This window comes from Caloenas nicobarica, chromosome 2 (assembly GCF_036013445.1).
Source record: "Caloenas nicobarica isolate bCalNic1 chromosome 2, bCalNic1.hap1, whole genome shotgun sequence".
Lineage (NCBI taxonomy): Eukaryota > Metazoa > Chordata > Aves > Columbiformes > Columbidae > Caloenas > Caloenas nicobarica.
Window position 1 is genome coordinate 109,700,273 of NC_088246.1, and position 16,450 is coordinate 109,716,722.

The window sequence follows — 16,450 nt, forward strand, 5'->3', positions numbered from 1 at the left end:
GTCCCCCCTTTCTATTTTTTTTGAAGTGTTAGTATAGCAAAATCCAGAAGCTGTCTTCAGCAGCTGTCACTGCATGGCACAAAATGTTATTTTTTTTGCATCTAATTCGAACATCGCAGTCCTCCTCATGTATGCAAAGCTCTTTCAAATTTAGTTTTTATTAGAGATTACTCACATTGTATTTACTCCCAAGTGTTTAAAATATCAAAGCAATTATTCAATTCTACTTCATTTTAATTTAGGTCTACTTCAAACTGGAATTAACTTGGTATTCTTTGTTCCCTTGCAGTTGCCGAAGAGGTGTATGTTGAGGTTGTACTCAGAACCTGAGTTACAGGAAACATACATATATATCTACCAGTAGAATATATTTTATTTTGTGAAATTTTCACATTTTCAGGTTATTTTTTGTAACAGTGCAAGGTTTACAAGACAGCTATTAGGAAATAGCTTCTCTGGGAGGCAAACCACATATGCTGCAAACTCAAGTTTGATCTGTTACAGCTATTTGTAAGGTCTATATGGTGCAGTGTCCTGTCTCCAAAGGGGGTCATGGCAGAAGTCTGGGGAATGGTACGAGAACTGAGCAGTGATGCTTCCTTGGGATACTTTGCTGTCCCACTAGCATTTCCCAAGTCAGCAGCTGTTCTTTGAACTGAATAAACCAAGACAAATTTTCCTCCGTTAATTTGTCTCATCACTTTTCTTAAATACATTTTAAGAATATTTTCCAAATATGTATAAAAACATTTCAAGAGAATCACACAGGAAAATTACTTCTATTGAATTATCAAAATTATTGGAAATAAATTATAAAAGGGTGAAGTTTATTAATTGTTTTTTATGTTTGTTTATTTATTAGCCACTGTCTTGCAATGTACATTTCCACTACAAAGTAATCTCAACAGAGGAATGAGGCATGCAAGTGTAAAGCTGTCAGACTATAGCTAGTTCATTAAATTGTCTGTCTTGATAAACTAATAGGACATCATTTTAAATCTTTGCTAACCTCCAGCGTCTCAGACCCAGAATACTTTGCTGTGCTCAAATAAGTAAGCTGCTAGAGTCAATTTAGCATTTTGGGATGTTCGTGACCATTTTTCACTAGCTTATACTGAGTAAGAGGTTGTCTGTTCGCTTTGCCCTTGACAGAGCACAAAAGAGAAGCCTTAAGTTCAATTAAAAATCAAGGTCCTGCTTCATTAGTATGACATCCAGTTGTTGGTAGTTTCAGTGGAATACGTGTGCCATCACCAGCTGTGCAAGAGGCAAAGGAGTTCTTGGGGGCTGATGTCCCAGTGCTCAGCGAGTTAATATTGGGATGTCCACAGCTGTGTCCAGACACCTCTCGGGTCAACAAAGAGATGCAGAAACTGAAGGGCAGTTCCCAAGTGTCATTAATCTGTGGGAGGAGGGAGGCATCTCACATTAGTTTATTCTTTCTTTTAATTTCTTCCCCACTGTCCCCTCCTAAAAGATCATATGCATGTAATATAGTCTTAAAAAACCTTGAGTAAAGTTATTTTGAGGTTTTTCATATTAGAAGGAAAATGAAAATAATCTAAAAAGGTCCTGCTTTGTTTTTAAATTATGAATTTTCATTTCAAACTTTGAAATAAGAAAGCGGTAGGTATGTGGTATGACTTGCTCTTGCATGTTCTGTGCTGCATTACTGAAATACTGCTGTAGATATTAGAGGATCATTTTTCTCTTTAAGTTTGATGTTTTATTGCCCTCTCTGTTGCTAGGTTTGTTATAAAAACACCATAAAAGGGTGTTCCTAGACTGACCTATTCATTCATGTAAATGGCATTAATAAACATTTCTTTTTCACTTTTACAGGTTATTGAATCACTAGGGATTATTATATATAAAGCCCTGGACTATGGTTTGAAGGATAATGAAGAGCGGGAATTAAGTCCTCCGCTGGAACAGCTTATTGACCACATGACTAACACCACAGAAACAGATGGGAGTAGGGATGAAGGATATGACGCTCTGGATGAAGGAGTGGAAGATGATGATGATGATGGTGATGATGACAAAGAGGAAGTGGAGGCCATTCATTCCTATAAAGATGTCATGAAGGTACAGTAATGGGCAATTACATGATATTTCATTGGTTTTATCTATGAGAAAATCAAGCCTGATTTCCATGTTATTGCCTAGTGATACTGGCTTTATAATTTTTTTATTTTCCTGGTCATTCTGTAAGGGTTGCTTTCAAAAATGTCATGAAGTAGTATTTCATCAACTTCATCGTTGTATGTGCCATTAATATCACATTCTGTTTTCATCCATGCACTTGCATAGTCAGCCTTCCAGTGTAATGTCTGTTGAATTACTTTGTGTACACTTGGATACTTCATGGAGTGTTTTAATTAATTCACCTTTTCATTAGTGCAGTATTAGTTTAATTATTCCTTATCAGTTTCTTCCTTTGCCACCCTCCTCTACTGAAGCAGAGCAGTGAAGTGCTTTTATAAGAGTAGCTTATTTGTATGGAGTGAGTCAGGACACAGGATTTCTCTGACAATCGCTATGGTTGTGATTCTTGACTGGAGTTGTGAGATTTGGAAATATAGGTTATGAATTTTAATTACAACAGGTCATTTAATGTTATCTGGGCTACTGTGAACAATCATTTAAAAGTATTAACCCTCTGTTTTCTATAGAATAGTCTTTGGTACAGATTTTAGAGCCCAGTGAGCTCTTAATACAGACAAAAGTATTAATAAACATGTATTTTGGCAAAACTTGTATAATTGGTTTACCTCATCAATAATCTGAGAGATTAATGCAGGTTGGAAAATTGTATGCTAACTTGTGCCAGGGGATTGGACCCTGTATATTGCTTCTTCATAAATGCAAGTTACATCTAAGGACCAGGAGCTTATGGCGTCACAGAAATTAAGAGTGTAGTGGTGGAAGCTGAGACTAGAAGGGTGTCCTGGGTACTACATCAAGACACATTTGCATGCAGAAACAAAACCCCACTAAAACTTGCCACTTCTGATGGGTTGACGGTAATGAGGGAAGCTCTTAGGAGACCGGGATGGGAGTAACTTTTGCTTGAGATGCTTTTGTATCCTCCTTGCATCAGAAATAACGCTAAGTACTTAATGCCTTCGTTTTTTCTCCCTCCTTCAGAGAAGCAAAGGTTACATGGAGAAATGAATGAAACGGTGTTTTGCTCCCCTGTAATCATAGAATGGTTTGGGTTGGAAGGGACCTTCCAAGGTCATCTAGTCCATCCCCCTGCCATGAGCAGGGACACCTTCAACTAGATCAGGTTGCTCAGAGCCCCATCCAGCCTGGCCTGGAATGTCTCCAGGGATGGGGCATCTACCACCTCTCTGGGCAACCTGGGACAGTGTTTCACCACCCTCACTGTAAAAAATTTCTTTCTCATGTCTATAGTGTGAATCTGCCCTCCTTTAGTTTAAAACCATTACCCCTTGTCCTGTCATAACAGGCCCTGCTAAAAAGTCTGTCCCCATCTTTCTTATGGGCCCCTTTTAACTACTGAAATGCCGCCATAAGGTCTCCCTGGAGGCTTCTTTTCTCCAGGCTGAACAGCCCCAACTCTCTCAGCCTGTCCTCATAGCAGAGCTGTTCCAGCCCTCTGATCATTTTTGTGGCCTCCTCTGGCCCCTCTCCAACAGGTCCATGTCTTTCCTGCACTGAGGGCTCCAGAGCTGGACACAGGACTCCAGGGGGGGTCTCACCAGAGCGGAGCAGAGGGGCACAATCACCTCCCTTGACCTGCTGGTCACTGTGCTTTTGATGCAACCCAAGATACCATTTGCCTTCTGAGCTGCAAGTGCACATTGCCGGCTCATATCTAATCTTCCATCCACCAGTACCCTCAAGTCCTTCTCCACTGGGCTGTTATCAATCCCTTCATCCCCCATCCTGTATTGATACCAGGGCTGCCCCAGTGCATGTGTAAGACCTTGCACTTGGCCTTGCTGAACCTCATGAGGTTTGCATGGGCCCACTTCTTGAGCTTGTCCAGGTCCCTCTGGATGGCATGCCATCCCTCAGGTGTGTCAACCGCACCACTCAGCTTGGTGTCACCCGCAAACTTGCTGAAGGTGCACTTGATTCCACTGTCTCTGTCATCGATGGTGGGGACAGCCTGGCTGGATGAAGTGCTCCCCACTTCAATCCCCTGCCACTCCCAGCCGTGCTGAGTCGGTGCCCTCGCTGCGGGCAGGTGCTTTGCTCATTCCTCCCCTTGCCGCTCCCTGTCGCCCAGTCACCTTCTCTACATGTGGCCAGCAGCGCCCTGCTGAGCCCTCCTGGGAGCTGCTCCGAACGGCATGCCGTTACATAGAAGATAGATGTAATACAGCCCCTTTGCCCCCAGTTTGGCAAAAATGCTGTGAATTAATGGGACAGTCAAAGTTGAATTGTTAGGGAAAGTTTTGCTTAGTGCAGAGGCAGACGAGACCTTTGTATACACAGAACTGAGGGCAGTGGCTTGTAGAAGTTATTATTTCGCAAGTTCTTTACTTGATTTCTGCAAATAAGAGAAAACAAATTTGCAAAACTTTGGTCAGCTAACTCCTTCAGTTACAGTGGTACATGTCCCTGAAATACAAAAAGGATAAGAAAATGTTTAGTCAGGTTTCAACTGCTAAGGCTGCTGAATGGCATCTTTCTGGTTTTGCTTTGTTAGTGCATATCTCTGCTAGTCTGAGGTACCTGCTTTTTAAAATGTTTTAAGATCAGTGTCTTGCATTTTAACTTTTATCATCTTTCACTGTTAATTTTTTATCATTCTGGAAATGTACTGCTTTTGTAACTTCACCTTAGTGAACTGAAGTTCAGCTGTCATTTCTACATCATCCTAACTTTTACTGCTCCATTCCTCTTTTCTTGCTGTTCTTGCTTTTGCCTAAATTATTTGCTGCAGGCTTAACTCTGTGACTTGCCTTTATTCCCTACTCTGTGTCATTACTGCATTAACAGTACTAGAATGGCAGTATCATTCTGCCATGTTTTTGACACAAGTGCAGATTTCTAAGGTACTTTTTTCTTGACTTAGTACCTTTTCAGGAGTAACACCAGGTTTTTCATGTGGATTTATTTTTTTTTTTTCTGTTTTCCAGCAGTGGTAATAAACTATGTTGCAGGCTACACCCTTATTTACCCAGTGACTATTTCACAACAGTAGTGTGTGGTCTTGTGACCATGAGGCTCAATTATTCTAATTCCCTTTTGGCCAGGCTCACTGTGAAGCTTTCTCTTCTGCAGTTTGTAGTGAATGCTGAAGCTGGTTTGCTCATTGAATTGGGCAAGTGTCGTTCTTGCCTACCCTGCATTCTCTAAATTGCAAGCTTGGAAAATGGTAGAGATGGACTGTGAGCTACTTATATTGATTTTTAGGGTTTTCAACTATATAGTCTCCAGTATGGACCTTATTTTGTCCTTGAAATGTGATTATATGTTTTGTCCTTCTCCAGAAAGTTTCACTGTCAGGTCCAAAGCCTGTCTGCCACTAGGGCTGAATGTTTCACCATTAATCACTAATGTGGGTGAGCCCATTTTGTGATTAAAACGCAGAGCTAGATAAGATATGTGTTGGGTTTTTCTGTAATGTGAAGTAGGCAAGGTCAATCCTGAACCTTCCCCTAGCCTGGAAAATGCTGAGTAATGTGGTGGACACCTATTCACAAGAACTGGGAAAAGGCTGAATGCTAAATAGTACTGCCAGGATAATAATTGGCAAAGCTTCTCTTTGGAGAAGACACAGACAAGCTTTTGTGCCTCTTCCTGGTATATTGGGCTGATTTGGTTTTTTATTTCCTTGGCAGGACCAACCTGTTGCACAGACTTGATCCACTGTTTTTAAAAATGCATCTATGAAGAGAGGAGATGACGGTTGCCAAACACTTAACTTTTTTAGTCTTTGATGTATTTTGGATACGGCAACCGTAGTGAAATGAAAAGAGAAATAGAGACAGTAAGGACTGGATGTTTTCAGATAGATGCTTTCCTTGTTTGGGGCCCTCTTCCTTGCCCCCATCCACAGTACATACACACTGTGCACACTCGGTATAGGAAATCTATACATCTCGGGAGTGCCAGGTTCACTGTACATATACAGTCATCCAAGGGGTCGGGAACCTATCAGGTTGACCTCATGAAAGGGGGTTGTAGTGACAAGGATGTCAGTCTCTTCTCCCACGCAGCAAGCAATAGGACCAGAGGAAATGGCCTCAAGTTGTGCCAGGGAAGGTTCAGATTGGATATGAGAAAAAAATTATTCGCAGAAGGGGTTGTAAAGGACTGGAACAGGCTGCCCGGGAAAGCGGTTGAGTCACCATCCCTGAAGGTGTTTAAAAGACATGTAGATGAGGTTCTTAGGGACATGGTTTAGTGGTGGACATGGCAGTGCTAGGTTAAGAGTTGGACTCAATGATCTTAAAGGTCTTTTCCATCCAAATGATTCTATGAATCTATGACAGGACACGTACAGCTTGGGGAGCCTTGGGTCAACAGAGGATATAGATGGGGTAGGCCCAGCATGCTGGGCGGTGTTGGGCTTGCCAAAGGTGTGTGAAGTCCTGTCATGTGGCACCTTTATCACGACGCGTGGCCATCCCTGATACTGAAACGAGATGATGCGGTTTATCAACCTCTTCCAGAGTATGCTCAAACCCTAATTCCACTCCTACTCTTAATGTTATCTCACTCCTTCTTGCACAGATCTCTGCAGTCAGATGATTTAAACCAGCACCACTTTTCATGTTACCGTGGAGGTGCTTTCTAAGCTGTAGTTTATCAATATCTGCTGGCCTGAGCCCCAGCTCTAAACCCATTTCAAGTATTATCCTCTATTCTAGGCCAGCACTCTCTTCCAATTCCAGATGTATATAAAGCCACATGACCCTTTGATAGCAGGTTTTATTCTGTGCTGGTATTTGCTGGACTGAACCACCATCCTAGCCCTGTCACTTCTTCCAGTGTTGAATGTCATCGTAGCCAAATCGCTACTGCCACTACTAGACGTTACCTTAGCTCTGCCTCAGAGCAGAGGCGTTGTCAGCAGTATCTGCAAGTTACGACACTAACCTTTGCCACTGCCTCTGCTACCGTTTTCTGCAGGTCTGTTAGAAGATGCGTAAGGAGGCAGCGGTTTTCCTGAACCAATATCTTGTTCTCACTTACGTTCACCTGTCGTCCCAAAAGTTAACTCAGCATTAACAGGAACCTTATCTGAAGCCAAGCCACACCTTCTTGTCTCAGAGGCAAATATAGGTGGACGGTTCCTGGTGTGCAGTGACCTCTGGTCCCAGGCCTTACCTGAGTAATTGCTTTTAGGTAGTGCAGTAATAATGTTCGTTCGTTCATTCTGATCAAAAATTAATTCTTGTGCGACTGCTGCTGCGCAAAGATGAATTAGTTATCCAGGTCCCACAGTGAACAAAACTTGTACTTAGGAAATCTCCATGCTGACCTTTTAATTTGTATGAAAATTATTTTCAGAGCAGCATGTGCAGTATTGTGTTATCTCGCTACAAATGTAAACAAGATTATGCTTTGCAATATTTTTATTGGTAGAAATTTGTGTTTGTGCTTTGCTTGTAAGCAAAGAGGAAGAATAAGTTATGTTTCAGTCAACCCCATCCCCACACGTTTCACATATTTAAATTGCCCTTTAATCATTGGCATGGTCTCTAAAATGAGAAACTTGTTAGTGAAGCTGACTCATGTGTCTTGGTAGTTCAAGTATACGACTGACTTCTTTCAGCTGGAAGGAACCGAAAATTACAGTGGTGATATTGATCTGCATGTGTCTTGAGTACTCTGATGGCAGTACAGATCAACTATCTGTGGCATGTGTAGAGTTAGAGAGGAAAAGGAGAGTATGTTCTGTCTCCATGCAATTACAGGCGGGATAAGAAGATCTACATTTAGATCTATTTTGGAGGCTCCCTCTGAGTTTGAGGACATACATTATTATCATATATGTGGTGTGACCCCATGTAAGTATAATATGAGAACCTGTCAGAGAGGAACCAGAAAATGCAGTTAAAAACAAGTCTTGGAATTTGTTTATGACAGACAGTTAAAGAATTCATGTTACTGGAATTCAAAGGCCCATAATTTTGCCTAGTCCATGAGGTTAAAATTAGTAAGAAGCAGCTTTGTAAGTGTAATTCTGTTTAAGGCTGGGTTGGTTTTAGCATTTTTATATGAGCCTGCAGAACAGTATTTATGCTTCATTTCAAAACAAGCAACTTGCAGTGTATCCTGCAACTCTGCCTGAGTTAATATTTGAGTAAATATTTTGGGACCTTACTGAGATGGTAATCAATGCCCCAGATGTTGTCACTACATTTTATATTAAAGAGAAAGGCCTCTGGGACCTCTGAGTTCAGCAGCAAAATCCCAAGGACCAATGTTCATGTCCTGTGCTCAGGGGCTTAAAAACATTCCCTTTTGGGCTCTTACCCTCCCAAAGGTGACTGAGAGTACACCTTTTTATATCAACTACCCAGTGTCTTCAGACAAGACACACAGATGTCATGGAGTTCCCCGGAATACAATTGCTGAGATTGGGTTAACAAAGGAATATATGCGTCTTGACTGAATAGGACCAATCCTCAGGCATTTTCTTATTCCTTCACCATTCTTTGGGCTGACTTAGAAATGCAATAAACCCGCTATTATATTTTTCTCTTGTCCTAGCAAGCCTTGTACATCATGGTTATTCATCCAAACCATAGAGTGTTTCTTCTGTCTGTCCTGTCACCTTGGCTGGGATCCATGTGACCTATATTTAGTCAAAGCACCCTGAAAGATTTTTTTTTTAAACTCCATCAGTTCCTTCATCTATTTTGCTGCAAGACCCCTCAAACATTTGTGCAGGCACAACTGAAGGACTGGCGGAGCAAACTGTGCTGCTGGCTGAGCCGTGAAAGGAGTCAGTGTTTGAAGCTCCAGTACTGTGTGGGCCCAGGGGGCTGAGCTGAGGACAGACTGTGCAAAATAAAGCAGAAGTGTCTCTCTGCATCTTCGAGTCTTCAGAATGTATGAGCAATATCTCCATGTTGTTGGCTTTAAAATAAAATTATTTAACAACCATAACAGGGTTTTGATGCGAAGGGCTTTATAAAAAACTGCAGAGCAAGTGGATCTATGACAACTGAGGAGTATGTAAATGAAAGGTAAGTAGAAGTGGAAGTAATTTCGTACTGTTCACAATGGTTATTTTGAGAGGTTTTGCTTAGAACTGCGTTGTACCAAATGTACTTGCAAGGAAGTTGTCCCTCATGATTTTGGTCTTCCTATTAAAAAAAGACATGTTTGTTTGTTTGTTTTTCCCTTGCTTTAATTATTCTCATACAGAACAGTGGAAAGACCCTTTCTATCGGCATGGGTTTAGATGGATTGGAGTGTCTTATTCTGGGCTGGGAGACAAAACCGTATCACCTTTTCTGCAGTGATTTTTACCTTGCCATTATGGCTTACAGTAACACATCTACACTGGTTAAAAACCCTTGTACCCATAATTCACATAATTATACTGGTATAACCTGTCTAAGGTCTAAAATAGTCTGAGGAATCCAAGGAGTCGTCCAGCAAAAACAGGAAACACAGATTGAGTGTTCAGATTATTTTTATGTATGGGGAGATTAGAATACACCTGAAATTTGTGTGTGGCCTTTATGCATCTAAAAGAAGCAGAGTAGGGCATGGACTTTTTTCCCATCTGTTTTATGCTGCAATTATTGTAAGTAATTTATATATGGGTAAAAATAAAGTTCTAGTTTTTAGTAAAGGTGGAAGGATTCTTTGGTGGTAGTGGTGTCCCATAGTGCATAAAATACAGATTTTTGTCATGACAGAGCGCTAGTTTTTCCTTTAAAAATACATGTATCTAAAACATCCAAAGCAATCTGTTAGAAATAACATGTCTGAATATGAGGTTTAATCTGAAGTATCAAAGAGCCTATGTTAGCCTGTGCTGCCTAAAATAGACCCTGGAGACTAAAGTAGATCAATGAGTGTTTACTTTAACAAGGTACCATTTTGTTTGATCAGATTAATTTGAAATTCTAACTAATGACTGGAAATCAGGGTAATGGTCAATTAACACAGTAATGTTGTAGTGACCCGTAACAAAAAAAAAAAAAAAAGAAAGAGCAGAGCTGCTGTTACAAAAGTGACCCATATCTTCTTGGTGCTGTGGATTAACTCCAGCGCTCAGCAGGGGGATGCAGACTGACCTGCTCAAAGCTGCAGGGATCTACCTGAGAGTCCCTTAATTCACAACTCTCTTCCCTCTCCAGGTATTGAAAATGAGAAGTGCGCAGAAGGCCATGATGGATTTTTCAGGTTCACTGTCAGCCTGGTAAAAGGCAGTAGATCTGCTCAGAAAAATTAGCCAGGACAGCAACTTATTGTACATTAGCATTTGGCAAAGGTTCATCTAGTCAGAATCTGGTTTTCACCCATGCAGACTTGGCAGTTTTGGATATACGTGGTGTCGCAGACAGCTTTTTACCTCTACTGGCTCCTTTCGCTCCTTTAAAAATACACTCCATTTTTATACCGATTCACATGACATCTTCTATCGTGTCTGTAAGGCACAAGTGTTCTTTGATTTCCATGTAATGCCAACATCCCATAGGGAATCTCCCATGCACCTTATCAGTACTGCTTGTATTATTTATGTTGTGTGTGTGATATATGTTTTAGTAGAGAAGTAAATTAACGGTGACATGCAAAATTGCTGTACAATTTTCTCTCTTATATACCGTTATCCCAGTAGCCGCTCTCAAAGACCAGATTCAAACCAGTTGATTAACTTGTTTCTCCAGGTTTTAAGTTGTGCACACACAGCTCTTGTTTGAAATGGGCAGTAAAGGTGTTCTTGTAGCTGTAATGCTCTACAGGCATGAGAGGAGCAGAATTTCTGGGATGGGAGAGAACTTCTTAATTAGGCCAACTGATTTAGCCAGGGGAAAATAGGTTAGTTCATCCAGGCTGAAATGGAAGGTTCAAGGGCAGAGTCTCCAAGTGCTTGTCTGCTATAAATTTTGGAGTCTCTAAATTCTGTGAGGTGTTAATGCCTCACAATCCACCACGCAATTCAGAAGAGGGGTCAAGAGGAAAAATGGCTGTGGAAGTTTTGTCTTTTCTGGTTCTTCCCAGGACACAAATGACTAGATTTGAGGATGCTCGGAAGTTTTTCTTGCCGAAAACAGTTGTGTAAAAAACTATGGGTATTTCAGTTGTCAATATTGCGAGTTCAGAGCCACTTTAAGGGTGATATAATTGCATTGCCAAAGAAAATGGAAGCAACGTAGGTGCTACAAAATTACTTAATTCCTTATAGAGGCATGTTGTGCTCTAACAGCAACATGGGAAAAGTAAACAGAGCAAGGGCCCTTTAATTAAGCCACTGTGATCTTCTTGCTTTTGAATTATTCAAGAGGGAGCCTTGGGCTTGAGGCAAAGTTTCTTTTGGTGTATTTGTTTCAGTGGAGGTAAGAGTATTAAAAGAAACGAAACATTTGGAGGAAAGCTGTTTGAATTTACTTAAAAGTACCACTAATTTTCCAAAGTAATAATATTTCTAATTTCGCTATTTTCTGCACCCCTTTGCTTAGTGTACTGTTGTGTGCTGTATTTTAGAAAAATAGTTAAGTGGGATAAGGCCATTTGATACAAAGAAACAAACAGTGTATATTGGATGGTGCTGTCCCCTGAAGGTCTAAATCCAAATGTCAGAATATCATCTTTATCCCAAAGACTGGTCTGAAGACAGGGCATGTTTCGCATTTCTAAGTAAAAGGATTTTTACAGTAGGTTTTTGTTTAAAACTTGTAGTTGCAACAACCTTCAGTAGTTTCATAGCTAAAGTAGTCTTAAGGGGTAGCTTTCAAAAGACTATTGTCTGCAGGATGCATGGCCCTGGGTGTATTGTAAATGATTGATTTGTAAACATTTGTAATGAAATAACCCAATGGGAAAAGCAGTATTCTTCTGGGTGATGGCTTCAGTGCGTTTTTTAGGTAGTTTTAGCTATCCCTTACTGCATTACTTGGGCCACACCGTCCCAAAGCTTGCGCATCTGTGCAGATGAGTCTTGTATGCGTAGTTCTGGAGAATTATTTGAATGTTTTAATCTAGCAGCCTTCCCAGTAACTCGCACTAACTTGTGCAACCAAACAAAATGATCCCAAGAGATAAATTCCTTGAATCTACGAAGTTTGGGAGGGCATTTGTAGACGGGAAGGCGTAGGCTAGCCTGGATGCTATTGGAAGACAGCAGGCATGGGGATTCAGGGATTTTGTGTGGGGGAGCAAAGCGAACTGGCAGAGCTGAGTAGCAGCCGTGGCTACTCGGTGTTTGGAGACCCAAAGTAAATCATATGAAGAAGAAGATTTAGCTGAGGGACTGGCAAGGGCAGGGGGCTAAGGGGTTGTGCTGAAGGAAGCCAGTTGCACACAGGGGCAATGCTTCAGACACTGCTCTGAGTTTGCTTTGTGGAATGCCTGTAAAGCAGGCACTGGGAAGACTTTTTTTGGATGGAAAACAGAGTTTTTCTGCCTTTGCCCTGGAGAGAGAAGAAATCCCTTTATTTTATTGTTATTTATGTGTTTGCATCGCTGAGAAAGAGGCTAGAAACTTGATTTTAAACACTAGGAAAACCAGGCGGATTGTTTGATTGTTACTGAGTTCATGATGGCAAGGAAGAACAAGATACTTTGGGTGATTTAAGCCAAAAGAGAGTTTTATGGTTTATGGCATGGCTTTCTCTTAGGACAAAGCAAGCTCGGAGTTGGGACAAGAAGGTCCTAATGAGCAATTTTATTTGCTTTTCCGTTTCAGTATGCCAAGGTTTCTTCATCTGAGCACCAAGAGCAACACTTGTTTTAGATGAGCAAATTCTTATAAAGCCAGTCTCTTTATGAACTGGTCTGTTGTAATCAATTCATGTTGATCAGTCTGCTATATCATACAATATGTGTAACAAGCCCCCGTATATGTGTTTTATACAGCCACATACACTTGCACAGGTAGATGTAAAATATCACTGTCCTCAGTCCACTTATCAAATTGGAAATAATATAAGGTGATATTTGAAAACATGATGGCGTTGGGGGAAGAACATGAGCTATAGGCTTACTCAAAATAAAACAAAACAAAACAACAACTGACTTCTGTGGTAGCATGTAATATTAACAAACACATGAAAAAAATGAAGTTCAGGAGAGTATTAGCATGATTTATTAAGTCTTTTCAAGTCTGGGCAGAGGAATTGTGTCACAGTAGAAATATTTTTAATGGCTCAGAGGTTTTAAAAAAAAAAGGCAAATATGTTTTCCAGGCAACACACACGTTTGGAAATAAAAATATTCAGTAAGTTGTTTTTGTCCTTGTGTTTGAATTTAATTTCTCATAAACCTATACAGAAAGTGAAGGGATTCCTGGACATTAGCTTGATCAAGAAAGCAGGGGACAGTTTGTGTAAATCCCTTTAATGTAATTTTAAAGCAGCTTTGAACGTGACAAGTGTTTAAGTGAATTATGTTGATAGACAGGTTTCATTAATTAAAGTGATGTCATTTGGTGTCTTAAAGAGATGCTCTGCTTTTTCATTCTGGGCAGTGTAATTGGAGGTCAACACGTGGTCGTGGTCGGCTTTACTTTGAAAGTAACCACTGTGCTCATTTTGAAAGGGTGATGTCAGTCCTTTTTGCATTTGAATGTGTTAGCGAGCAAAAGGAGGGGTGTTTATTGCGATTTCTTGTTCTGGAAATGGCGCTTAACTGCATTCAGAGCAGGGGATTTTCCAGTGAAGAGCCTGGCACTTGGCCTCATGGTGGTCACCTTCAGCAGGAGTGCTGAAAACTGTCCTTATGGGGAAACCTTAAAATAAAAAAAAAGTAAAAAAAAAAACCAAAAAAACAAACACAAACCAACAAGCTGCAAAAAAGTTGGACAAAGTGTACCTCTGAACAGTACAGGTTGCGTTTTCTTTCCTACGTGGGCCCAGTTTTTGAGACGATGCGTGGTACCCATCTGCCCTCGGCCTGGCTCTAGGGTCAGGCTGGCAGGTCAGACAGGGCGGGCGTCTCTGTCACGTTCAGGACAGTCCCTGCCATAAAGATGAAACTCAAGAGGTTTGTAATCTCTCCCAGCGGGAACCATTTCTGCCTGGGTGCCCAGCAGCGAACTGCTGAGATGAGGTAACCGAGCAGGTAATGAGGCCACCCCCTCGCCAACCTCCGTTGTCTCACAGGCCTGCCACAATAAAATGATTAATTTCTTCACCACTCTGACGGATAAAGATAACTTCTCTTTGAGGTTAATTTGGCAGCTATCTAGGCCTTTTAATGAAGGCGCTGCAAGCGGAGTGGTTTCTTGGCCGCTGCCTGCTGGTGTGACACCAAATTTGGGGGAACTGAGGCCCCCTCACCTCCTCAGTTTCTACCTGAAGTCATCTGTCTTGTGGGATCCTGGGGTATGCTTAAGGATACTGGCAAAAAGTCCTTGAGAAACACTTCATTTGGGGCTTTTTGACAAGAGAGCGAGGTTTTTCAGCTGTCTTGGCTGGCAGAACAAGCTGTGAGGTTTAACACTCATGGGTTTTACACCAGGCTTGTTGTAGATGTGATGGTGCGTCCTAAATTCACTTCACAGCTGTCAACAGACTCCAGTTGAGGCACTTTGCCCGTGCCTTAGACTTACCCCTTTATCCATCGCTCTCAAGTTCTTCTGTATGAAGTTGATGTTAAGTAGGCTTTCATTTTGTCGAAGGTAGCAATGTTTGAGGTAGATCTATTTATTTGCATTTCTAGTTACCTGTACTTTGCTCTTGAGTCTTGTTTCTTTTAAAAATAACTGCCCTGAGTTTTGGCCCTCAGAAGTGGCTTTATCATGAAAATGTCAGTACAGAACAGAGTTACCCAAGAGTAACAATTGGTCTTTGACTACATGCAGGAGAGTGCTCCACCATGATCACCCCTTTGATAACCTTAATCTCCATGGACTGAGGTCACTACAGTATTAATTGCCTTCCAGAGATTTAATTCCTTTTATACTTCTGCTTTGGAAGGCATTGGTAAACGTATCATGAAAAGGCATCTATTTCAATGGACATGTAGTAGATGCCTCTGCAAGTGCCAGGGCTTTTAAAGGTGGCTTTGAAGTTGAAGAACTGAGCTGGGAGTTCCTGCCTGACTTGCAGAGATATATCTTTCATGATATGTAACTGAGAACAGGTAAATAATTATCTATGGTGCAGGTCCTTAGAGTACCTGGCACAAAATAGTTTAATTATTTTAAGAGCTGTGTTTGAAAACAAAGCACTCATGCAGCAGTTGACTGGAGAGCTAGGAAAGTGATTTGCCTCCTTCCATTTTCTCCTTTTCCTTTCATATAATAATATTTTAATGAAGAGGCAACTGGTAGCTGGGTTGTGGTGTGTGGTTTTTTGTTGTTGTTTTTCATTGTTTTTCCCTTAACTCTTCTTTGTCAAGGACACATTCCTTTTACTGCAGAACATGCTTGTTTCTACAAGTCTCCTTCTTACATAAGAATGCTAAGAATTATCTAATGTGTTTGAAAAAAGTTTTCTTTATCAGAAAAGATTTGTGACAAACTCAGTGGGCTTTGCATCGGTTTCAGATCTCCATCGGCACAATAGAATTGGTAATTCTTAGTGTTGCAAGGGTCAGAGAATACATGTGGTGTGGACTGTGAGGCAACTGCTGTCACAGAGCCCCCACAGCACTGACTACAGACCCTATAGTGCAGTTTGGGATATATGAAGCAGCCCTGAATGCTTGGCGGAGTAGAGCGGTGGTTTCGCTCCTGTTGCTGCTGTTGGCGAGAAATGCATGGAGCCGAAGTAAAGCTGTTTTTACCGCAAGTCTCTGAGCAGTCGGGGCAGGATAAACACCATCTGCAGTCCCTACAGGTGGTTAATCCCACCTATATACAGGGTTTATGTCAGAGCCATTGACTCCAGATAATTCAATTTCTAGTAACTACCATACTGGAGGCAATTTCCAGGAATAGGGTGTGCGTAGAGGAAAAGGACAAAAAAGGGCACCACCACTAGAAACAGGGGGAACTGAAGAGAAAATAACACCTTTTAAGTTCTGATTTGCTGAATATCTGTTCTGCTTGAATAAGCAAGGATATATATTTGAATAAAGATTATAGTATTTTATTTTTAGTAAATTAATTTAATCAATAAATCGTGGGTTAAATAATTTTGTTCATACCTATCTAAGAGTGGCATGTTTTAACTATTGACTTTTATGTAACTGATATGCTTGATAAGGCAGTTTCAATGTAGATCCAATGCTTGTAAATTTTAAGAAAAAAATATTGAGCATACTTGCCTAGAAGAAGAAGGGGAAGAATTTTTCTGTAGGCCTTTTCCATGCAGTCAGAGTTTCAAGACTTGATTTC

At 41.0% G+C, this 16,450-nt stretch overlaps 1 protein-coding gene across 1 annotated transcript in view; it reads left to right on the forward strand.

The window, feature by feature from the left end:
* The window catches only part of SPIRE1 (spire type actin nucleation factor 1), a 133,023-nt gene that overhangs the window by 56,201 nt on the left and 60,372 nt on the right, over nucleotides 1–16,450 (forward strand). The window contains exon 3 of the mRNA XM_065628014.1: nucleotides 1,843–2,088. Within this exon, the coding sequence (XP_065484086.1) occupies nucleotides 1,843–2,088 (246 nt within the window). The remainder of the gene's footprint in view (nucleotides 1–1,842; nucleotides 2,089–16,450) is intronic.